Source organism: Ostrinia furnacalis, unplaced genomic scaffold, assembly GCF_004193835.3.
Source record: "Ostrinia furnacalis isolate ACB-3 unplaced genomic scaffold, ASM419383v2 OfSCF2106, whole genome shotgun sequence".
Classification (NCBI taxonomy): domain Eukaryota; kingdom Metazoa; phylum Arthropoda; class Insecta; order Lepidoptera; family Crambidae; genus Ostrinia; species Ostrinia furnacalis.
Window position 1 is genome coordinate 570,212 of NW_021132345.1, and position 25,490 is coordinate 595,701.

Here is a 25,490-nt window from a genome sequence, read left to right on the forward strand (position 1 = left end):
TCAGCTCCAAACAATCCTAGGCATATCACTGTCACGCAATCAAAACCCCATTGTTCACGGAAATGCATAACGCATACTGCCTTTCAAACTCGAACTTAACTTACGTTTTTCGGAAACTGTAGTCTCAACTACATAATAGTCTTTCTGCGGAAAATGAATAACGCCACGCTAAGCCGTAGATTATGGCTAGATGGAAATGTGTAAATTAAAACAGGAGCTTATGAAAGGCAGCCTAACTAGTTTCGCAGAATATTTAAGCCTTTAGTGTTGTCATTGCTTGTATGCCTTTATTTTGGTCTATGTTAATAAAGTGTACGCCACTCGAAATTCAGTTTAAGTTGAGCATCATAAAAATTATATTCGTACAGTCGCTTTGTGTAGCTTTGAATTTCAGGGTATCTTTAAAAAAGGGAATGGAGTCCAAATCATTGAGCGAATATACACATGATATAACTAACTTCCATAAAACATAGTATTTAAATTAGTTTAGATCCTGAAGAAATGTAGCTTGACTTCTTTACAGGGCACAGTTCTATAAAATAAGAGGTTAATTGCTCTTGAAATAATGCTATCGAGTATAAAATATTGTTACGTACTATTGTAAATCATTCTTAACAAGCTTAAATTGCATTACGAATCACAGGTAGTTTGTATTGAAATAAAGCATATTTAATTATATCTTAATGTGGTGACGCAACATTATTATATTTCATTTTACTTATTACCTATTTTAAACAAGAACGATGGAAATCGCGTGGGATATTTATTTACAATGTTTTTCCCAGTAATCCTTTTTCATTCGTAATAAGTTTAATACAGAGAATTAATTAAAACATTTCGGCGAATTTTGCTCAAAAACAAAAACAATCATTTACGGGATCTGAAGAAACGTATTTTTTCAATTCTAGTGAGTACCTAGTACTAAAAGTAAGGTCTTGACTGCTACACAAATCTTAGTCATCCACTTTTGAAACAAATTCGAAAGCAGCTTTTATAAGTTTCTCTTTTTTGTCTCCGGGACTATCATTTACTATACATAAAAAATATTCGAGGATTAAAACGTTCTGTTTCACATTGCTAAATAAAGAAAATTGTGCTACAACACTGCTGGCGTTCCTGGAAAATTGCCCATTGGTTTTTGGGGTTTTATCGGCAATATTTTGTGTCAAGCGTATGTAAAATACTACGAAAATCGCATCTGAGTAATTGTATCTCGCGGCAGTTTCGATGATCAGAATTATTATAATTGTATTTCCCCACAATTTAGATAATCTGCTTAACCTAAACCGGCAACCCGCATGGCGCTGCAGGCTGCAACCGTCAATAGCGCCCATCGGGTGCGTGTGGCCAGGGCCGAACTACCCGAGCGATTTGTTTGTATTTACATGAACATTGAACTTTTAATCACTCTACTAATGCGAACATTCTTAGATATTTGAAAAAAGCAGAAACAAAAGAAAAGCTAGGGGCAAAGGAAAACTTTTGTAAAGTAGTTTTAATTTGCCTAAATATACACAATATTATAAACTGTTTTTTTTTATCATTATTATCTTCCCACTGTGCGTCCTCTATAATCTTCATGTTTTGTTCTTTCTCCTGCTTAGCATCTTGCATTACCAACCAAAAACGTATTTGGAAAAATATTTTTAATTCTTACTTCTTCAATGCTTTGTTAACGACACTGTTTATCTGAGGTCTCCTTTTTAAACATACTAACGTTTGAAGGCCCCTCAAAAGGGAACATTAGGCCTCCTAACCCCTCTGACGTGGAGAGTGTAGACCTAATCTTCAATTTGCCCGTAGTAAATTAGTGTGTAGTAAAAACCTTGGGAGAGGTCTTTGTCCAGCAGTGGACGTCATTTGGTTGAAACGAACGAACAAAATTAGAGAGAGTCGTGTGTGACTAATTCCCCTTTTTACCATCAATCCCTAATTTTTAAGTGACCCTTATGAAAACAATATTCCTGTTATGTGTTACCATAGTGAAAACGGGCATAATAAATGACCTAATGATGATTTTTTTTTTTATCCACAACGAGGAAGCTCTTAGCCTGAATCTCACCTGATGGTAAGTGATGATCAGGCCGAAGGTCGAAGCGAGCTTCACCCGGAATCCTCAACAACGGAGGAACTGGCTATCTTACCTCTAACTGCCGGAACACAACAATGCTCTTAACTTTGTTGTTATGGCGACAGACTTAGGTAAGATGGTGGTAGCTAGCCAGGCGGACTTAGAACAAGCCCTACCACCAACCAAACCGAACAGAAAAATCTGCCCCCACTGGGAATCGAACCCGGGACCTCTGTGTCTGAAGCAGGTGGTCTTACCACTAGACCACAGAGGCGGTTATGATGGCCCCTTCGGCCACTAACAGCCCCCCACGGCTGGGCCCCAGTCCGCAGTGCGGCCCTGTGGTATCATAACAAAGCGTTTGCGGCGTGCGCCCGCTGCGAGGTAATAGCTCAACACTACGACGTTAATTATGAAGGGAGCGTGATTGATCTGCATTGATTCAATACACGAATAATAACATTAGACCACAAGATTAGCGAGCTCACAGGAGAGTGTTGTTGCTAAGTACACGTGTTATCGATATAGCATAGTACGTTGTACTCAATTTTTATTCCATTCATATTTCATGGGATATTTAATAGCAAAAGTAATGCAAAAGTGTTTTTATTTTATATTGTTAAATGTTAATATTTGTTCGGTTCCGGATATTTCAATGAATCGATAAAATAAATTTCTTAGCCATGCTGATAAAAAACTAACCTGCTAATAAGCCTAATTCCATGTATTCACTTTATTTACCTTACAATATTTTTATTAATATCATTTCACTGACCGACCAATAAGATTTTACGCTTGCGTTGATGTTTGATTGCCTTATTACAACATTTTTTTTCTTTATTTCAGGACCCGCTCTATCGAACGACGAAGATGAACTAGACCTCAAGGGACCGCCCCCATTCTTCCACGAACCCTTGCATCAGGAAATGGTAAGTCATTTCGACACACATTAAAACTAATCGCATAGTTGCTAAGGCCCGGTTGCACCATCTTACTTTAACTTTTACAAACGTTTAAAATCTATCAAACTCCATACAAAAAGCACCGGTTACCGTTAAAGTTACGGTCAAAGTTAGGTGGTGCAACTCAGCCTGCTAAATAATTAAATTCTTGCATAAGCGAACTTAAACTACAAAATTATTTGTGCTCTTGCGGACTATTTTGCAAAATAATCTCTATTATTGTTTCAATATATCGTTGCGTGTCAGAAAAGCTCGCGTCGATTCGCCTCAACCCGTATCTTTTGAGTCAATGACATTTCAAATGTACTTCGTAAACCAATTAAAATCTTCGCAGCGAGATACGGAAATCCGAGCATAGCAAAAACATGGCAATGTTTGAGGCCAAAGTTTTATCGATGTATCGCTCGGTCGGCTCGGCTGATAGAGTATTCGTTGACATGATAGGCTTCAAGTGAATGTATCGACTTGAAATATGCCTTTTTTATTTAGGAAAATGACCTATCCATACCTATCATCGGGGGACGGCAGGCCTTAGCAGGTACAGATTTTACCCTGGGATCTGGTATCTTTAACTCCGCAAGATACTAAAAGTATTAATAAATGTATTTCTATTCTAAATAATAAATTACTCCCATCGATATCGCTTAAATAATCATTTATCTGGTGTTGATGCTATATCGATATCAAAATAACTTTGCATCCCTAAGTGGAACACATTAAAAACAGTAAAGCTCTCGTCTTCAGACAAAAAAGCGCTACTTTCTTTAATGCTTAGAGCTCATATTTCGAGTCTATCGGCAATAAATCGAGTGATTGTTTAGGGTTTTTTATTACGTGATCGGCTCAATTAAATGGCTGATATTTTTTGACAATAGGCAGGTTCTGAAATATATGGCTCGCTTTGTGGTGATATTAAGCATTCATGATCTTCGCTCTACCTTTTCATGATTAAAATTGCCAGCGGCATTCGGGCGCTGCTGTGGGCTCACCACTGCATAAAGGCTGAGTAAATATAAGCAAAATATGATATGGCTTTGACTGTGCGAATTTATCCAAAAATATTAACTGTAAATCAAATTTTCACGCGTTTCAAATTCGATAAAATAATGAAGTTTTGATTAAAGAGTGTTTCATTTTGAATCCAGAAAGATAAACTTCACTGTACCTACTTTTTGATTTTGGGTAGACGGGCAGTCGGCGGCACATCTAAACATAATTTTGTCTTATAACCTTGGTGATAGTTGCTATTTCGCTTTAGAAATGTATTAGATTAGGCTGATGTGCATTCGACTGTTCGTCGTACCGACTAATGTATGACTCTACTGCTGTAAGGCTAGGTATGTCTACTGTCACCGCAGGATCAGCGACGCATGCCTCGGGCGAACCGCATTCGCTCTCCACAGTACTATCTCTACATATAATCATCCAAAACTCCACATTTGAGCACTATAAGTATTGCATTGTGTTTAGAATCTAGTTATTCTCAGATGACCATATTAGGGTCCGGCGGAGACGAGGCGAGAGGAGACGAGACGAGTTACAAGCATAATGGTTGCTTTCAGTATTTATACGTATCGTCTCTGACTCGCTGCTCAACTGCAGGGAAATTGGTTGAGCAGAGTGGAGAAGATATTATGTGCGCCAAATACGTCGTACAGAGTGGGATGGAGCGGAGTGGGAACAATAAGACCTCTGAGAAAGCGAAAAACTCTCGCACATATCGCTTTAGTCAATAAAAATCTGCCCGCTATTTCGTCTCGCCTCCGACTTTCTGGAAAACGACCTTCAGGCGTGTGAGATGAGCCGACCACTAAACTTATACGTGCGTGGCCGTGGGTAATCAATCATACGCGAGTAAGTCGCAAATTCTCGACTAAATTAAAAAGAAATTTCTTTTTATCAGTATCGTTGAAGCTCGGACAAGTGATCTCTTCAACAATGAAATTGTAACGCTTTATTCGCGCGTAATCTCGATCACACAAGGAGGGTTTGACGATATTAGAAATTCATATCGATAGCTCTTACATTCTTATTTACTCAGGAGTTAAGTGACTTGAGCGTACCAAGTTTAGTAGAAAATATTAATAAAATATGTCGGTATGTTTTACAATGGTGATATTTCACACAATGTGTATCTTTGTTTACTTTTCAAATCAAAATACTCTTTGGTCATAAACACAACATCCGTTTTCTGGCACTGTACGAGTAGGTGGTATCCGAGTACGGCTTTTTTTTATCAAGCCAGCGTTTTAAAGAAAAATATGCAAATTCATCGCATCAACGTCTGCAAAAATGCTGACAAGTCGTCGACTGCTCAAGACGCCATATTGTGGCTTTAGCCGTCTAGTCGCTACATCTTGTGCTTAGTTGCTAGCTGAGCGTTTGATTAATTTTGCAAACTATTTCATATGTATGTTGAGTTGAGGCACACAGAAGAGCATCTCAACAATAAGGATGAGAATTCCACTAGGGCTTTATGTGATACTATACTGAATTCGATCAAAGGCTACATTAAGGCTGAGTTGCACCACCAAACTTTGACGTAACTATAACGATAACCGGTGATTTTTGTATGTAGTTTGTCAGATTTTTGACGTTTGTTACAGTCAAAGTAAGATGGTGCAACCCAGCCTTAGTTTTCCCGAGCCGATTAAAGTCGAGCTATTTCGTAACAACTTCATACCTTTTGTCTTATTTCAATCAAAAACAGTCTATGTCGTGTATCGCAGCGTCAGAGCATTATTGTTCATACGTCGAAGCCGTTCGCCTCGCATGGAGCGCCCGCATCTCCGAACGACTTTCCTTTCAAGAAGTTATGACCCTGCTTCTCTAAATGTACTGTTCATTGTTTCACTCCCGGCTTCTAAGCTCGCCGATTAAAATTAGCACGTCCTCGCAACAACAATTAACACGGTATTATGTTACGTAATGTGTACGAGCCTCAACGTATTAATTAGATAGCAAAATTAATGTGGCAGTTTTTGATATTTTCACCGCAGCGCTTAGAATCGATTAAAACAGCATAAGCGACATTTTTGATATAATTACGTGAGTTTTTGGTATGCATTCATGCGTACCTCTACCTACGCGGCTTAGCGTTCAAACTTCAAAGCAGCGCGCAAAGCGAATTTCCACGCGCATTCACAAATCGACTTAACATTATGTCTAAAAGTGCGCACAGAAATCAACTTAACACTTTACGTCTTGCACGAATACCATGAGTCATGAAATGTTAACATTGGTATGAAATTAAATAAATAGGTACATAACCAATTTTATGAGTGATATTGATACCTATCGTGCTCTACATTGCTAGAGTTGTACTGTAATAGACGTCGATAAATGGAGGCAATACAATTTATAGTTGAAACTTATGAGCATATAATTGCTGCTGTTCTTACAGCAATATTATGTAATTTACTACACTAAATACATGACTCGTATTACCAGGTTAATTCATGTAAAAGAGTTTAAACGCAGCCTAATAATGCTCATATTGTTATTGTTTTCTCATACCCTGCTAAACTAAGCGAAGTACATTAGCTAGCAAGTAACTAATTTCACCTGAATCTGTCAATATGTAGTTACTAAAATAACTTGAAAAATTCGTACTGCCTAATCGTGGGTTCGATTTCTGCTTTAAGCAGTTCGATTTTTTCAAGTTATTTATAATGGAATCTGTTAAATCTCTTTTTTATTCAAGATATTTTTTACTAATCCCATAAAATTATCCCTAGGCAAATGCTGACAAATGCGTCGCGGTGAAGCAGAGCTCAGCCGACATCGACACCGTCGCCATCTACCCGTCGTTCGAGTTCCAGGTAAGTTTAACTTAACTAGCCATCAACTGCGAGTTGCGAACTTATGCTATTACTCGCATGAGTTTAGAACTACAGCCCAGCAACATTAAGTGGAATATGTACTTGATCACTTAAATGCTATACAGAATGCTATAGGTATTAAGCCTGCCAATTACACTTACCTATTGCTTCCGATGAGGTGGCTTTATCGACCTCATGAACTTTTATTTATTTATGTATTTGGAAACTCAACAGCTTTGGAGACAATTTACATGTTAAAGAGTAGTACATGACTCAATTACAGCGTCCCACAGCTAATTTAAGTGTGTAGGAACAACAGAATAAATGATCTAATTTGTTATTTTAGGTTAAAAAAATATATAAGCCATGAATTAATCTGACAAGTATAGCAACCATGAAATAGGGACGCGAAATCTACATAAAAAAGGAACTGAATCCTTTTAATAAAACACACTCATTTCAGATTTCACACCATTTTAAGTGGCGTCAACCCAAAAACAACGATCTGAAATCTGTCCAATTATTGTAAACTGACGGCTGTCGAGTGCAAAAGGCAGTGTTTACATCCTGCCCGTAATAACAAGGTGGAAACTTGCCGTCACCCGAAAGCAGGTGCCTTTGAGTACCGACGACAGCAAGCGCCGACAAGTTGATGCATCGAAATGTATTTACCGAGTTAGATGCGTCTGCATTCTGCATTCTGCCCCGGCGCAGTTGAGGGGACATCATAGACAGTCAAAGTTTTAATAGGTAAAACTTGACGCCTGGTAAAAGTTAGTTTAGCCTTACATAGGGCTAACTTGACACACGCTACAAGTTGTTTTGCTTCAAGTTCGGCCACTATGAGATCGATCCTTTGTGGTGTGCTATTCACAAGTTCGCAAATAGTTATTTACATGAGCAACTCTGAACTATTACGACTATGGCATCCGTCTGCTGCCGTCCGGCGGCTTATTGAAGGCTGTGAGTAATTAATAACTATGTACATCTCTCAAGTAGGTTAAATTAATAGGGATTCATATTGTGACATTCATCAAGCCAGACAGTTTAGGAATTATGATAATTTAGAAGTGTTTTAAAATTTAGTTATTTGCTATTTTATACTACGTACTATCTTGATAGACCGCTTAACATCTACAAAAATAAATCGATCCATAAAGGGTGAATTTGCAATTAATGTCCAAATTTTTAAGAGCGACTCAGAATCAGCAAATTAATCGATTTACGTATAGAAAACATTTTTTTTTTCATATTTATTATTTTTATCCGCTGGGCGCGGTTTCAAAATTGGCACGCGTGTATAATTTACTTACACACAAGTAACTGCAAAGCGACATAATGGTGCGCGAAAATAGGCCTTAACCTTTAAAGCTTAAGATATGGGCAGCACCCGCGAATTCGATTTTCAATTTTTTTTTTGCGGAAAAATATCGCGATTAAAAATATTTAAGATAAAGTAGTATTGTTAAATTGTTTTTAGAGCTTATTAAAAAAATGGATACTGTTCACAAAATCACCCTGTATAAAACACACTTCAAAATTCTTCGTTGTTAGATATTGAGGTATCGGTTAGACCAGACTATATCATCTCTTGGTCATGAATTGTTTATGAGGGCCGGGAGATGTTCATAAATGATTTGATGCGCTCAATCATCCGTTAGTAAGACTTCGGGAACGCTCAATATCTGGCCGTTCTGGCTTTAATACCTGCAGAAACTTTGTTCGAGATTGAATATAACCGCACTACTGGTGACTTCAGGCTGCAAGGGAAATGAGGATTGTAATTTGATTGAAATCCAAGCCGACTTGAATGCTTGAATCTAATCGACTTGGAGAATTTTATTGACTTTCTTAGGCTTCAGATACTTTTGAATTTACGACTGATATCTGACTCGCTGGGTAGTGTATTTTATCAACATCTTCACTTTTTGAATAACCAGGTCATATGTTAAGATCGCGCCAGTAACTCTGCACAGAGCGTCTCTACATGCGCGCTTGAATGAGCTTCAATGTATGTTTGATGTACTGTATGTTTGTCGTAGTTTGGCACTTCTCTATACTATTGGCACATGTTGTTATCAGAAGTCGCCTTTGATCACCTTTTTAGAATACCTCTTTATACTAAGGAAACCTTGATACAGTCAATCCCAAACTAATTTATATTAAATAGGAATTCGATTTTCATATTAAAGATTGAAAGAATTCTAATATTAACTGCAGAATGTCTAAGCCTATCTAAAATACCACTAAGAAGTTTACGAGTAATGATTTGGATTAGACTTAACGGAAAACTGCCTCGATACTATTTCAACTAGAAAGAAACACCCATTTATTCGAAGATATGTATCATTTTTCAGGATACGAGTTAGAAGGATTTAAAATGTCTTAATTAACTAATCCTCGCGTGTCGAAAACAACTTGCTTCCGATATCGGCGTAGAAATTAGCGATGAGAACTCCTCGCGTGGAGGTGACAGGCCATTCTGGAAGCATGAAGTTACTGATTAGTTTTTAAGGCAAACTGTATGCTTAATTCTCACATTGGATACAAAAGCCCAGAATGATAAAATATCCTACAAATATGTAAAACCTACCTCAGCTGGATTCGCCAATTTCGCGATATTTTATCTGAATTTAGATTCGGCGTATTCCGAATACCTATATGTCATACTCGTAAATGACGGTCTATCGACTCCACAATTTCCGAATAAAAATTTATTCAGCGCTTATTAAGCCGGACGGCTTAACGTGTCGTGTCAACCATCTATGCTGGCTCGTAAAGTATGACACCAGGATCTTGACCTCAGTATTAGAACCCATACTAAAGAAAAAGCTTCGAAGATCCCTTCATTTTAGAATGTGTTGACAGCTTTATCATCTCATAAAAGACCGTCAATTGACTGGTGGTATTAAGCCGCGACCGCATTAGGGCACAAGTCGCAATAACGTCTGCGACGACTAATCTCTTGGGTCGGGCACATGTATCAGCACAATGCATTTATAACTTGTCGCAAAACCGTTTTGTGACAAACTAGTTTCTGCCCGCGACTTCGTCCGCGTGGAAAAGTTACTTTGGGAGTTTGGACTAACGCTAACTTATTCTTCATTAGCTCCGCACCTATTGGTCTTAGCATTGGGCTATCTAACACTGAAATAATTTTTCAAATCGGACCAGTAGTTCCTGGGATTAGCGCTTAGATAAACAAACAAACTCTTCAGCTTTATAATATTAGTATAGAAACGAGTGAGAGTACCCCTAATGCAGACGAGGCTTTCCACGTCAATCATATTACGAAACCCCTCAGATCTGAATTTGCGAAATAGAGGACCTAGAAATTCGTATTACGCCGCTAAGCTCCTTGGGACTAAGTGATTGGATGGGATTGTATTCATTTGCTTTGGCGGTTAACTGTGTTCTTTCATACCCTTTTGCGTCTGCGGATCAGATTATTACATTAGACTCAATTAAAAAATATATCTACCTAAGTCGAGTTCATAAGCCGTAATAGCTCAGATTTATAATCAGATTATATTACACTTACATCGTCAGATTGGGGAGAGGCAGTGCGAAGCGCAAATATCGTCAAAGAAGATTTTTTAAACGCTGTAACCGTTTTTTTTTCTAGGAAGCGCCGTCTGCGACTTTTTCCCACCGCCTAAGTTAATATATTAACTATGGATAAACGTGACTTAATAGCATCCTAAAGCAATTTGTCATCTGCGTCTCGGAGTGTCGTCGCTTTATGAGCGCAAACCGCGTTAAAAATCGATCAAGTTTGCTTCAGCGTGGTCACGGCAAGATTGTGGCTAGCTGGGCTACTCCGAAACACTGTTTGTAGTTTCGGATCTACCTGTCACCGTCGCTCATGCTGGCATCTCGCTTTGCGTGAGAGGAATGGCAACGTACGAAACTTTGATGTTTCTAGGAGTAGGTTCGCATTAAGGGTCTAGCGCAACTGTTGCTGTGGATGAGAGAATAGAACCCTGGAATAGAACATGATTCCGTCTTTGTCAACAATTAACAAAAAAATGAAATACATTACCGATTAAACCCAGAATTTTAGACATCGTCCTAACAATATAGGGTTGACACTCGTCAGTCATACTGATACTCGTCAGTCAGGCTGGTAAAATATAGGTTTTAAGCACATTAAGCTTAACTAAAAAAAGTACCTTAAGCGTCCAGTTCTTTCATCCCTAAATGTCTGACACAAAACTGACTGAACAGTCCGACTTTCCATCCCTATCCCTACCTATACCCAAATGGTCCCTCAGAGAAAGAAAATCACCCATTGAAACAAGTGAAGCAATAAAAAACTTTCATTGCTTGGAGCCGCTTAATTTCTCTTTGTAAAATGACCCCATCGTGTTGTTTACTTGTTTTCCATCGCCGCGGTCTGACAAACGCGCCCCGTTTTACGCAGTTTCAATAGCATAAGTACACTTTCACATTAGGCATCTTTCTTTCTTTCATAATTGATTCTTATTGATCCTTGCAAGGGAACGTAGTTTTAAATGCTACGTTTATTAACTGTGGCAGTAATTTATCTCGAATTCTGACTGATATTTTAGTTACGAATTACCTCTTGTTACCGAGTGTTATCGAAGGTCAAGCCAAAATAAATTTTAATCATATGATTAGTGTCATAAATCAATATAAGACACCTGTCTTGTACAACGTTAATTAGGATATTTTTCTCCTAAAAATATTGTGTTATTCTATAGTAAAGAACCGATATTTTTGTATAATTGGCCACAGTTATTTCTTTTCGAGGTTTCCATTTGCGGCGACTCAAGTTGTTTGTTCCATTTCATCCAGATTGTTCCGTGCTCTTCTTATCGCTCATTACCTGACCACTAGCTGCCCACGCCATTAGGCCGAGTTACGCCAGTTGGCAGTAGTTTGCGACAATGTCACCCACTTCTGCATCTCCGATCGGCCTAGTTGAACAACTTATCGGAGGAGTTCTTTAATGGGGCAACCGCAGTAAACCAATATTTGATGCACATCAATAAGTTAGTTTCCAGCACAAATGCAACTTACATGCAATAGGGAAGGCCCTAAGTTTAACATCGCCATCGGAACCTCCAAAAATAACATCACATTTCTCAGGGAATAATGGAGTTACGGTAAAAAAGGAAAGCGATTTTTTTGAACGTTGCTCTAGGTTAAAAAGTTCACTCGAGTCGTAGAGTCTACATTTTGTTAGTGACCATTCCATGCAGGACCGATCTATATTCAATTTCAACTGATGCAACTGAAACAAAATCTATAATTTTTATTTTCTTTTATGTCCACGTTTAGTTCTGCAACTGCAAACGATTCTTCCTATCGAGTGGGATGTAACGACTGGGTCACAACCCTGGAGTGCCACTGACATGCTAATCCGACAGCTTAATGCGCTGTACGAACACGATCAATTTATTTTCGGACAATCAGGCTGATTCCAACCTGCAGTGGCCGAGCTAAAATGGGAACAAGTCTACAACCTACCGAGCCCTCTCTGGGCATTAAACCTAATGGATTTATAGGATTCTGCTCTCTATGCTAGAACACTATGCTGTTGTAAACATACTCTTACTAGTAGAAGAGACTGAAGAGAGGTGTGACATTAACGATTTTTTGGAACTAATTTAACTATAAGCGAACTCGTAACCTTGCGCGTTTTTTAGTTCTTGTCGAGCTAACAAATACCTACGCGTTATTGCGAGCTCGTTGATATTTAGGTACTAGGTTTCCAAAAATCGACAGTGTCACCTTTCCTCTGTTAAAACTCTCCTCGGTCTCCCCTACTATACTCGTAGGCGACAGTATGTAATCTCATCGGCGGAAAGTACCTTGCTTTTATAACTCTACTAAACCGTGCCCCACGTCGAAGGAATCAGATGTGTGGAATGACTTTGTTTACTATGGCAGTACCCGTGTATGAGTTTTATTACTCGTGCTAGCAAGGAAAACAAGGTGGACGTACCGCGCGCTACCTACGCTCATATTAAAACTGCTAGCGTCAAATCAAACCTAGTTTTGACTCTAGAGATAAGACCTAAGAATCGATGGAACTACTTAGATGATATCTTCTAAGAATGTTTCTTCATCTGTTGACTTAGTACAAAACATTACAGAAAGTTAAACGCGAACGCGCCTTGAACACTTCTTTAAATTGACATTTACTAATATGGAAATGTAATTTTAAACTAGTGTTCAACGCGTGTTTAACTTTTCGAGTGTGTGATACTTACGAGTATTTGAAACAATGTTTTTTTGCCAAATTGAAAGCTTGTGCGATATTGTTGTTGACGTCGAGGAGCTGTTAACTCCAACATTGGATTACGCATTATTTGGATTTTCACAATAAAATTGAAGCTTAACACTCATATTTTTTATTGTATGGTTATTAAAACGGCTACTGGATCCTGAATGCGATACGTGGCGTAGGATTAATTTTGTATTTGGATATTCGCAGTGAAAAGAAGTCCTTTACGCTTCCGCTGGCATATTCATAAATGTTTCAATGTCGAATGTGGCATGTTTTCGACGCGTCTTATTTGTCCATCAGTTTCGCGCGAAATTGCTTTGCAATTGTACGAGTATTTTATTACACGCCCACAGTTGGCGGGGTAGCAAAAAATATATAAAAACATTTGTAAAGTAAATAAGATGGTTTTTATACAAGTTGCTCTACATTTTTCAATATTTGAAGGTGGTTAGCGAGGAAAGTTCTCGTTGAGACATCATGTTTCTATGAATAATTTAATGAGTTACGCCTTAGTTTTTATTACGGTAAAAGTTTTACAATGTGAAGCAATTTTACATGGAAATTAAAGCCAATTAAATTATTTGCGTCACTATTATAATTCTATAAATTACAGACTGGAACTATCTAACTAATTTCAATTAACGTGTATTACTAAATTGTCGTAAAACTAATTTATTAACTAGCACCTACCATAATAGGACTCAAATTATATTGAATATAATCAGTTTATGGATAATTAACTTACAGAGTATTTTGTGAAATTAGTTACCTACATTTCCCAGTATACCAAACGTTCAAATAATGGCTATTACTATATTGAGTGAATGTTGATCTGCTTTATTGGGCTATTTGATTACAGCTATCAAACGAAGTATACATAATATAAAAGCAAATAAAGTAGGTCGAAGCAAATTACTCGATACTAACTACACAAAAAACTAATTAAGGAACTGCTTGAAGAAGTTCCAAGTGGGTAAAATATTCAGGGTGTGCTGCACAGGCTCCATAGCACATTTACAATACAGGGCGTTTGATGGAATAATGTACATACACATCCAGAAAGTGATCGTAATGCTAATATGCCGCATGCCGCTGCAGCTGGTCTAGAAAATGTAGGTGCCTCGTCTCAATCTAGGTTTTGACTATGGTATTCTATGTCTTAAAGACAAAAACAAAAGTCACGGAGCATACTTAATTCGAACAGTTTATTGTACGAATATAATACTGAAATGCGTTTACTTTACGTTTCAATGAAAATCATTTTTTTTCCTAGCTTAAACATTCTGTCACCCTTATTATCAAAACAATTTCGACTTCGAATGCTTACCTAAATCAAATAATAACTTTAGTTAATTAAAGAAATTCACTTCACATTTCCGCCTAACACCCTGTATTGCAGCGAGCATATAAAGCTCGTTTAAATGTTATTGCAACGTGAATGAAAAGTACTGTGACGTGAATTTTAATTTTCGCTAGTTCATACACGTTATTTTGCCGCGGCGTGCCAGAGCTCATAAACTATCCTTAATTAAAATAATTTTCGCCAATTCCACGGGACGTGATGTGTAAACATTTTGATTTTCTGAGAAATTTTGGCGATGCCATTCTTCCATTGTTCACTTTAGATAACGCAGGTATATTCCGTATATTCAATGAATAGTGCGGGATAAGAGTTCAATCTTGCAAAATAATTTTAACCCGGTATTTCTAGGACGCTGTTGGATGCATAAAACTTATTTAATACTTCTTAATCGTAGTTGTTAACCATCTCAACGGATCGATATTATACGGTCGACATAACTTTATTCGTAACTGAATTAGCTGACTAAAATACGAAAAAGTATGACTTAGATAAATGTTTGAAGTCCTATCTCTTTTATACAAGAGGTGCAATCTTATTTTATATTTAAAAGGATGGTTCTATTCCCGAACATCCGTGCAGTGAATGCAGTAATAAATAACTTGTTATCAATATCAGGAAAGGTTTCTTCAATCCACTTCAATTTTCGAGCGAGGTGTTGCAGATTTTATAAGGAATCCCGGTATATCGAGTTCCCGGCATCCTGGTATTGCATTCCTAGTCTGGGATATCAAGGAGCAGGAAATGTTATGCACATTATTATAATATGTTCACGATAATCGCATGTTATAAAGTTATGAAATACGAAGCGACTTGCTATCTTGTGTATGCAAGGAAAGTGCGCAGAACCATCCGAGCATTATACGCACTTGATCTATGTACCTACCTATTAACTAAGCTGGAATCTTTGACGATCCATTGATATAATAATTATTATTGATGGGATTGCTACCATGTACCTTAATTTTGAGTTAATATAATTTAATACCCTTGTCCAAGCATTGAATTGTTTAAAATTTAAATTGATGTAATATTTAATCCTGCCCACTGGTGCGGTATAACGGATTTGTCCCGGCAGAGGAATTAAATTATTAAAGGCTATTGCTATTGGGGGCGGACACTGGACAGTCCTTTGAGTTCCCGGCTCTCACAGTAGGCTGATGGATGCAGCACTAACATTAAGTCGGGCCTTTTAGGCTTTTAGTCTTGCAAACAAACCCGAACACTAGTCCATTAGTACAGGGTTGTCAAATATACAAACATTATTCAAATCTTATAAGTACCGTGGTCAAAATAAACCCCTTGAGTAAGATTTCTCACGTTTATTTTTAGTAAATAAAACGTATTACAAATCATCGGATATGGCGAGAGAACAACCAAACAACGGACGCGTCATTCAAAAGAACTATTTTACTTTTTAAGAATAACACGCAAAGATACTAGGTATTATAAAATTTACATCTTAACTAGTGGTATACTCTGATCAGAAGAATATTATTTTTCTAACGTGTGGGTGTTAATACACTGAGGTCATAGGCGTGATATGAGACTATTATTCGCTATAGACGCCTGTCATGACTCAACTGGACTGACACATGCCCTCCGGAGCACGGGATCATATATCTCAATCTGGATTATTAATAATTCGACCACGATGTATGAGTATTATATCATATGGCAGAAGTCCTTGTCAAATTAACTGAAAAGGTCATTGACATTATTGGGTAACGTACTCATGGAAACAAAATTGCACCGTTTACACTCTAGCAAGAGCAGACACTTCGCGCTAATACAAACAGGCAATCATTCGAACAAATAAAGCCAATCACGTTGACACCAAACAGTTTGTCTCCAGTGATTTACGAGGATGTGAACCTATTTTACTATTGTGTGTATTAACTGAGATTGAAATATCTCAGTTTGAATCCATACTTATACTACTTTAACTTTCCTTGGACATTTTACACTGCGCCAAGGATATTCTCTTTATTAACTTTAATTCTTATTTTTAATTATATTTTTACAATGTAAATTTTTTGAAAATATAAAAATACATTATAAAAAAAGACTTAAAAATAGTTATTCCGCTGGCAGCGGAGCAGGGCCCAAGCTACCGTTGGTCAGGGTCACAGGCTGAGGGAACCTCCGGACAATGCGTGCCGTGCTGAGGATCACCGCCTTTTGCATCTGACCCTTGAGCCAACCATCCAGCGAGAGCTTCTTTAGATGTTGGTCGAAGCTCTTCGCTATTAGCCCGTTTGCCGAGACAACTATCGGGACAATGATCGTCGAGTCAACATCCCACATGGCGTTATTCTATTCATGAAATTGCCAGTTACTTTTGGCTAGGAATATCCTAATGGCAATAAAATTGCACCGTTCACACTTGCAACTCACAAGATACTTCATATAGTGTGTTGATATGTTTATAATGCTCTCATTTGTTGCAGCCAAGTTGGGTCCGGACCAAGGAGTTCTGGGACAAGACGTTCGAGGACCGCTACGAGAAAATGCGCAATGACACCACCAGGCCTCCCTTGAAGGTGGGTGAATCGGTATAGATCGTTTCATCCACGAAGACGCGGAACAATGGTTCCGCTAATGTTTGAGTGTTATCGGTACACGCTAAATTATACACGCACACTATAATAATGACGCTCGGATTGCTCGGATCAAACTCCCCGCACCCCGCGCTTCCTTCGCCCAATATCTGGTGAGGCGCGTCTTCGTGGATGAAACGAATCTCAACGAAATCACTCATATAATACGAAACTTCAGCAAGGTTCTGGAGTGGAGGCCACGTACCGGAAAGCGCAGCTTAGGACGTCCACTCACAAGGTGGACCGACGAACTCATAAAGGCAGCAGGAAGGCGCTGGATGCATGCCGGCACCAGCTGACCATATGTTGTGAAAATCATTGGGGGTGGCCTGTTCTGCAGTGGACGTCCTATGGATGAAATGATGATGATGAACCCTGTGAATGGGTTAATGTTTGTTTGACCTAATTACCGATTTTTAAGGTATAGTTTGGGGTGTCTTAATTGACATATTACATCACCTATTGAACACTTATAACTAAAACTTATAGTCTGTCGATGTTTAAAATAAACATTCAATAATACTACTGCCATTTCCGTCCGATGTTAAAGTTAAAACTTGAAGCCAAGTTTCAATTGATACATGGCTGAACAATATATCAAACATAACTTTCCTTCTAAAGCATTATTCAAAACATTTTTGAAACTCAAACAGTTTAGGAACAATCCCTCTCGCCGCAAAACGAGTTGTTGAATACTCTACAAAACCCAAACATTATAATAGCATATCTGCCCTACAAACTAATAACTCTTAAAACTATCGTCGTTCATCTCATTATCCTCGCATTCAAATTCGTAAACACTTCGGATAGTAAACTCGGAACAACAAAATTTAGATCCACAGTCCACTCCAAAATAAAGTTCGTTATTGGAATGCGCGCGTCGCCACGTGGGAGCGCATCAAACTTATGATTGCACTGCGTCAACTTCAAAAACTTTTATAACTCCTGTAACTGCTATCTAACACAGTCCACGAACATTTCGTTTGGTCGCGTCGTTAATTGCTACATTAGTAGACTGCCGCCGAATTAGTTTCAATTACCGCAGTGTGCAGTTTGCTGCATGATTGCCGGCCTACATACTGCAAGTTATGTTTGTGCAGAAAACTTTGCAGCATGCAAATGCTGGCGCCATCTATTGTACCTGCCAGGGTTAACGAGAAGTTACGGCCTGCACCTGTCTGCAATCGTAACTGCAAACGCCATCTGTGCAGCCTGCACCGTATTTTGTAGACGGGAGACTGAACTACCTGTGATTTCTACCATTAGTATCCTAATTTTTCCTAGCAGCCAACCTGAAAATTTATGAATGAAAGGCTCATGAATGGTTGCAATTCAGTACAAAGTGACACTGACACAACTCATTCACACCGGTGACAGAGGGTGAATTGCATTTTCATAAGTTTTCCCCATTGTGACGAAATGATGCATCCGTCTGTGCCAAAAAAAATTGAAAGGTGCGTGCTTCGCGATTCAAAAATCGTAATACGCATTGGAAGCCATCCGACTCCATACACAATGTAATCCCCTTAATCATAAAATTAAACACCCATTTAACACCGTTTTAGCTTAATCACGGTTTCATAACTTCATCGCAGTGACCAGTGACATCAACACATGAAAAAGTGTGAAATCATTAACAGAAACTGTGCTATATCTTTATTCATTAATGTGTTAATTTTTGGTTCAAATATTATCACGGTAGATGTGGATTTAAAATTGAAATCTCTTACTTTGTAATTTCAGGTTATTGTCGTGCCTCATTCCCACAATGATCCCGGATGGCTGAAGACCTTCGAACAATATTTCGAGTGGAAAACAAAAAACATCATCAATAACATTGTGACTAAGCTCCACCAGTACCCGAATATGACGTTCATTTGGACCGAGATATCTTTCCTCAACGCGTGGTGGGAACGCTCGCACCCGGTCAAGCAGAAGGTACATATTCCATCAGTTTGTCATTAATTATACCCTGTATGTAATAAACACCTTTTATGAATAACATAACATACATGATATGCGTTTTAGGCTCTAAAGAAGCTAATCAAGGAAGGTCGTCTCGAGATTACAACTGGTGGCTGGGTTATGCCTGACGAAGCTTGCACACATATCTATGCGCTTATTGATCAGTTTATTGAAGGTAACTTATTCTCATAGCTAGCAAATTATTGTTAATTCCTAAATATAGACTTGGATATTTATCTGAACCTTATATGCATTTCAGGGCACACTTGGGTGAAGTCAAACCTGGAGGTTATCCCGAAATCGGGCTGGTCCATCGATCCGTTCGGGCACGGACCCACTGTGCCTCATCTACTCGACCAAAGTGGTCTCGAGGGCACCATCATCCAGAGGATTCACTACGCGTGGAAACAGTGGCTGGCGCAGAGGCAAATCGAGGAGTTCTACTGGATTCCAGGTTGGTCGTCCAAGAAACCTGGACTTATAGTTCACAATCAACCATTCGATATTTATTCGATCAAGAGCACCTGCGGCCCGCATCCGTCAGTTTGCCTCAGTTTCGACTTCAGAAAAATACCCGGCGAATATTCTGAGTACACGGCGAAGCATGAGGAAATCACCGACCAAAATCTGCATAGCAAATCGAAGACGTTGATCGAGGAGTACGACCGTATCGGATCTCTCACCACCCACAACGTAGTATTGGTGCCGCTCGGAGACGATTTCCGTTACGAATACGATATAGAATTTGATGCTCAGTACGTCAACTACATGAAGATGTTCAACTACATTAATAGCCACAAGGAGTTGTTCAACGCGGAGGTCAAATTTGGAACGCCCCTCGATTATTTCAATGCTATGAAGGAAAGGCATAACAATATTCCGACACTGAAGGGCGATTTCTTCGTATACTCTGATATATTCAGTGAGGGTAAACCAGCATACTGGTCTGGTTACTACACCACACGCCCCTATCTCAAAATACTGGCGCGTCAATTTGAACACCAGCTAAGGACAGCTGAAATCCTATTTACTCTGGTCTTTAATTACATCAAACAAGAATACGATAGTAGGCTGATCGGCTCGGTGAAGAAATTGGAGAAATCTTATGAGCAACTGATCACATCTCGACGCAACCTCGGCCTGTTCCAACACCACGACGCCATCACCGGCACCTCGAAGGCCAACGTCATGTACGACTACGGAACCAAACTGTTCACGTCCATCTATCATTGCATTCGTCTGCAAGAGACTGCATTGACGGCCATCATGATTCCAAACGAGAAACTGCACACTAAAAGCGTTCTTCAAAGCGAAGTCGAGTGGGAAACTTACGGAAAACCGATCAAGAAGCTGCAAGTTTCTTACACTGACAAGAAGAAGATTGTGCTCTTCAACCCGTTGACGGAGGAACGCACTGAGGTCATCACCGTTACGGCCAACACGACCAACCTAAGAGTGTACGATAACCGCCAAAGGAAACACGTCCAGTACCAAATAACGCCCAACATTGACATCCGCCCGGACGGCAAGAGAGTGATCAGCGAGACTAACTTCGATATTTTGTTCGTGGCCACCGTCCCTCCCCTGATGTCCGTGTCCTTCAACCTGGAAGAGCACGCCAACAAATCGCAGCACTGTGAGGTGTTCTGCAACAACTGCAACCAGCCCGACAAACCCGACTCAGAGAAACTCTTCAGCGCTAAGAAAATGATGCCTGGCGACATCCAACTGGAGAACTCGTACTTGACACTTCTGATCAACAGGAACACTGGCTTCTTACGGCAAATATTCAGGAAGGAGGCGAGGAAACGTAACGTGGTTGAAATGCAATTCGGTGCGTACCAGAGCGCTCAGCGACACTCCGGCGCCTATCTGTTTATGCCTGACTACGATTCACCAGAAAAAACCGTCCTGAATCCTTACTCCAACATGAACAGCTTGCAAGACGACAACATCATCATCGTTTCGGGACCGATCTCAACTGAAATTACAACTATGTACCTGCCGTTCCTCGTTCACACCCTGCGCATTTACAACGTGGATGAACCTTCGCTGTCCCGGGGCGTGTTCATTGAGAACATCGTAGATTTCGAGAGCCCGCCTAAGAACAGGGAGACGGAATTGTTCATGAGAATCCAAACTGACATCCAAAACGGTGATGTTCCGGAGTACTATACCGACCAAAACGGATTCCAGTATCAGAAGCGGGTGAAGATCGAGAAGTTGGGGATTGAGGCCAACTATTATCCGATCACGACTATGGCCTGGTTGCAGGATGAGGAGACTCGCTTGACGCTGATAACCAATCACGCTCAAGGGTCCGCGGCGTTTGAGCCGGGTAGGTTGGAAGTGATGTTGGACCGGCGCACTCTCTACGACGACTTCCGTGGCATTGGCGAAGGGGTAGTGGACAACAAGCCGACCGTTTTCCACAACTGGTTGTTACTTGAGCCGATGAATGATCAGACTCGGACGAAGCGCGACACCAGCGAGAAAGGCTTCGGGCATGTCAACCAGCGTCACTTCAGCCCGGACCAGAAGGACGCTCGCTACGAACTGCCCTCGCAGACCGCGGAGTATTTGAGCCGGACGTTGAACTACCCGATGAATACTTACCTGATCGATTCTAGTGAGGCGGGTGAAGTGGAAGTGAAGTCGCACCAAGGTTTCGTGGATGCTTTCCCTCCAGGAGTGCATCTGTTGACGCTGCGGACGATCACGGATGAAGCTCTCGAACAGTTCCCTAGCAAGGAGGCCTACATGGTGCTTCACCGGCCCGCCACCAGCTGCACCGTCGGAGAGAGAACCAAGAAGTCCGGCGTCTTCTCGCCCAAAGCACGAATCAACGGCCTACCCATCAACAACTTGACATTAGTCAGCTTGACCGGTCTGAAGGAGTACAAGGTTCTGACTGGACTGTACGACATTAAAATAAAGCCGATGGAGGTGAAGACATACAAGATCAGGTTTTGAAGACTGTTAGCGAATAGATAAGTGTATTTGTAATTTTATAAAAAAAAACGTGTAGTGACTTGCCTAATGGTTATGAAATTTAAAATGAAAGGTACAGTTGAACTAGTTCGTTTTGAAAGCGCAAAGTTTTTGTAAATGCAAAAATCGAAATAATAAAAATTAAATACCTATTTATTTATTGCATGTTGACCCCAAATATATTATTTTATCAGGAAAGTCTTGTTTAACCTAGATTATCTACCTCAGGACCAAATGATATACCTGTTTTTGAGTCTATAAATAATTAATTATCATTCTACCTTTAAGAAAATTTAAAAATATAAAGCATAAACGTCCACTCTTTTTTTATAACGCGTTATTTTGCAATTAATTATTAAAATAATAATTAATCAAATATTGGACATGTTTACTAGTAAATTACTCTTGGAACAGCTGAGTTTTGCAGCTCGAAGGAGCATTTCTTTCTTAGATAATATTATTAATAAAAAAATAATCTCTGACAGGGACATCCTTTGATTAACTATCATAAGTTAGGTTTGTACTGTACTACTTTTATATAATCTTTGACCTTAGACATTATAATATAATCAATGGCATATAATTTTATTACTTTAATTGTAATACCAAGATCTCTTCAGAAAAATCATACCCAAGAGATCTCATTAGTCCAAATGACCGGATAGAATGAATGACCAAATCTGGACACATCAAATATTGTAATTAACAAAGAATCAAGTAATGATGGCTTGAAGAAATCAAATTTCTTGATAGTAATCAGAAAATAACAGCATCATCTTTGAAGAATTAAATGAAAGGGCTTTTAGTTAAACCCCCGGGCGAAACATGAACGCAAGAACGCGATTGTGATTGTTTGTACCGTCAATTATAAAATGGATCTCACTCCATTATTATAATTGACTAAACTCCGGAACTACCGGGTACTTGTTAATATTTCTTGTATCTATTCTTCTTACTTTTACAGCTCTTTTCCTGCAAACAACTACTCTGCATAGCTATCGCATTATTTTCTTAACTTATCGTTTCTGTAGATAGATATTTATTCCAATTTATTAGATTAGTTAACTGTGATAGTGTCCATGACATAATATGTGTGCACCTTTTCTACTCGTTTGCTATAATTATTCATGTGATGCATTTCTATACGCCATTTTAAAAATTATAGCCTAAATAGAGTTAAATGGAGGTCAGGAATCACGTAGAAATACTTTATATTAAGCATTTTACAATTTTCTATAGTAATGAATTGTATTTGTAATCGTCGTTCATCGACAGACAGCATGTTCCATCTAAGGTATGTAGTTATAATGTGTGTGTAATTCTTTTTTATGTAGATTTTTTTTGGACCATTTTACTATCAATAATCTCAAATTGTAATTAAGTTACCACACAACTTATTGATTTAGACAAATTTTCCGTTTCTTGTTATAATGCTGTGAAGCTTTCACATTTATAAACACGTTTATTTATTTATCAATGTGACAGTTTTTCATGCTATTTATGATTAAATACGCTATTTTATGATTGATGATGTAATTTTTCTAGTTTTTATGGAATCTCAGTTGGAACATGAACGATAAAGCCTTTGGTATACAGTGGGATGAGTGCGACTGTCAAGATAAATGATATTTATTGTCAGTATAAAATGACATACCGCGCTCACACTATGTTGCAGTCAGCCGGCTGTGTATCAGAGGCTTATTTGTAGGATTTATAATATTTAAGAATCGCCTATTTGCGATGACTAGATGTTGATATAATTTTTATTAGTAACACTTGACATTTTAGGGTGAGTCCACTTGTCTATCGTTGTCTTGGTATTTCTAGAAGCTCGGAGAAGTTTTATGAAAGCTAGTGATACATTGTGGGTTTGCGCATTCGTTCCTATCATCGTAATTTCGAGGACTTTGAACCGTTTCGACCGAAAGGGAAGTGGATAAACTCACTTTATACACAACTAATGAATCTATATAACTTTAGGATTAGTAAGTGTGCGCAGACAATTCATTCCATCACCAAGAAGTTATTGGAATTATTTATTAATTATTAGTTAAAGTATTATAATTCGTTGTTGTTGCAACAAGGTGACGTTGTTTCCCCTAGAATTATATCTTTGATTATTGCCGTATGCATATTATTGCATATTTCCATTAAAAGTGATGGTTTGCTTTCGGTGAAAATACGCTGCGGCAACTAAGTTATATTTAATAGAATCAAAATGTTGTTTTTATCAAATATTACTATGGGTTATTTGATCCCCATGCATTTAACGTAATAGATTTATTTTAATGCTCCCTAATTTCATTTGTATATAAATATTTTAATTGTATGTATAATCAAATAGGAAATAGTATCTAATAATACTTTTCATATTTCGTAGAGAAGTTGATGTTTCATATAATGCAATATTCGGGATATTGTAATAGTAAAGCAATTTTGCAATATACGGCCATATTTTATTATTTAACTTCTTTTCTAACGTGGTTTTGCCTGTACTATCAGAATAAATATGTACTCCAAGGACCTGTATTTAGAAACTGGCTTTTGGACAAAATGTTTTTGGGAAAAGGAATGTCTTGTTTGGCGACAATTTGGTATAATTTATTTATATCTTATATTATCTGGTTGATATTTCATTAATAGAATTTTGTAATTTTTGCACGTCTGCGAGTAGACTGACAGTCCTGTCCATAATATTGTTACCTTTTCTTACTGTTTTTGATAAACAAAATTGGTTGATATTTCATTAATAGAATTTTGTAATTTTTGCACGTCTGCGAGTAGACTGACAGTCCTGTCCATAATATTGTTACCTTTTCTTACTGTTTTTGATAAACAAAATTTGCTGTGGAGAACTTCTTGTTTGAGATTTTGGTGACTTACGCATATTCCAAGTGGCAATCACATTAAAAGATGTTAAGTAATAGAATAGGGCCGTCAATAAGGTTAATACATATTACATGTCTGTACTTTTTAAATATTATGAAACGTCTTACGACCGTACCCTATGTATTTTAGTGAGATACGTGTAATTCGAACTGTCTCCATTTCAACATAAGGTAAATCTTCGCGATACCACTACACGACAAAGAGTACGGCCGTAAGGTCAGGAGGCCCTGGCTAGCAGTGACTCAACAAACTATCATCTGACCGTTCATAAAATAATTAGATTTGTGTGAGAATACTATGTCAAATGTCATGTAATAAATGTGCTGTAATAATTTTCATTCAATTCCTAGATGATACTAATTTAGAGATTTATTTATTAGTTTTGAATTAATAGGAATCAGAACTTGTGTTGTGTATTGAGTATTTTGTACATTTTTATTTCCTTTCGGTTGTAGTTCTCTTACTTGGTTGTATCTCAATTAGTCATATTTTTCATTAAATAGGGACTACGTGTATGTACAATTTTTGTTCAAGCATTATGTAGATGAAATAAATAGATAAAATACAGAAACATA

At 38.4% G+C, this 25,490-nt stretch overlaps 1 protein-coding gene across 1 annotated transcript; it reads left to right on the forward strand.

The window, feature by feature from the left end:
- The first annotated feature begins 2,917 nt into the window (after positions 1–2,917).
- Positions 2,918–24,521, forward strand: alpha-Man-IIb (alpha-Mannosidase class II b). The gene is made up of 6 exons (XM_028307217.1): positions 2,918–3,000; positions 6,771–6,854; positions 16,921–17,013; positions 18,814–19,008; positions 19,099–19,210; positions 19,295–24,521. The coding sequence occupies exons 1-6, from the start codon at positions 2,998–3,000 to the stop codon at positions 22,006–22,008; spliced, it is 3,201 nt and encodes a 1,066-aa protein (XP_028163018.1). The 5' UTR covers positions 2,918–2,997; the 3' UTR covers positions 22,009–24,521.
- Positions 24,522–25,490: the final 969 nt, after the last annotated feature.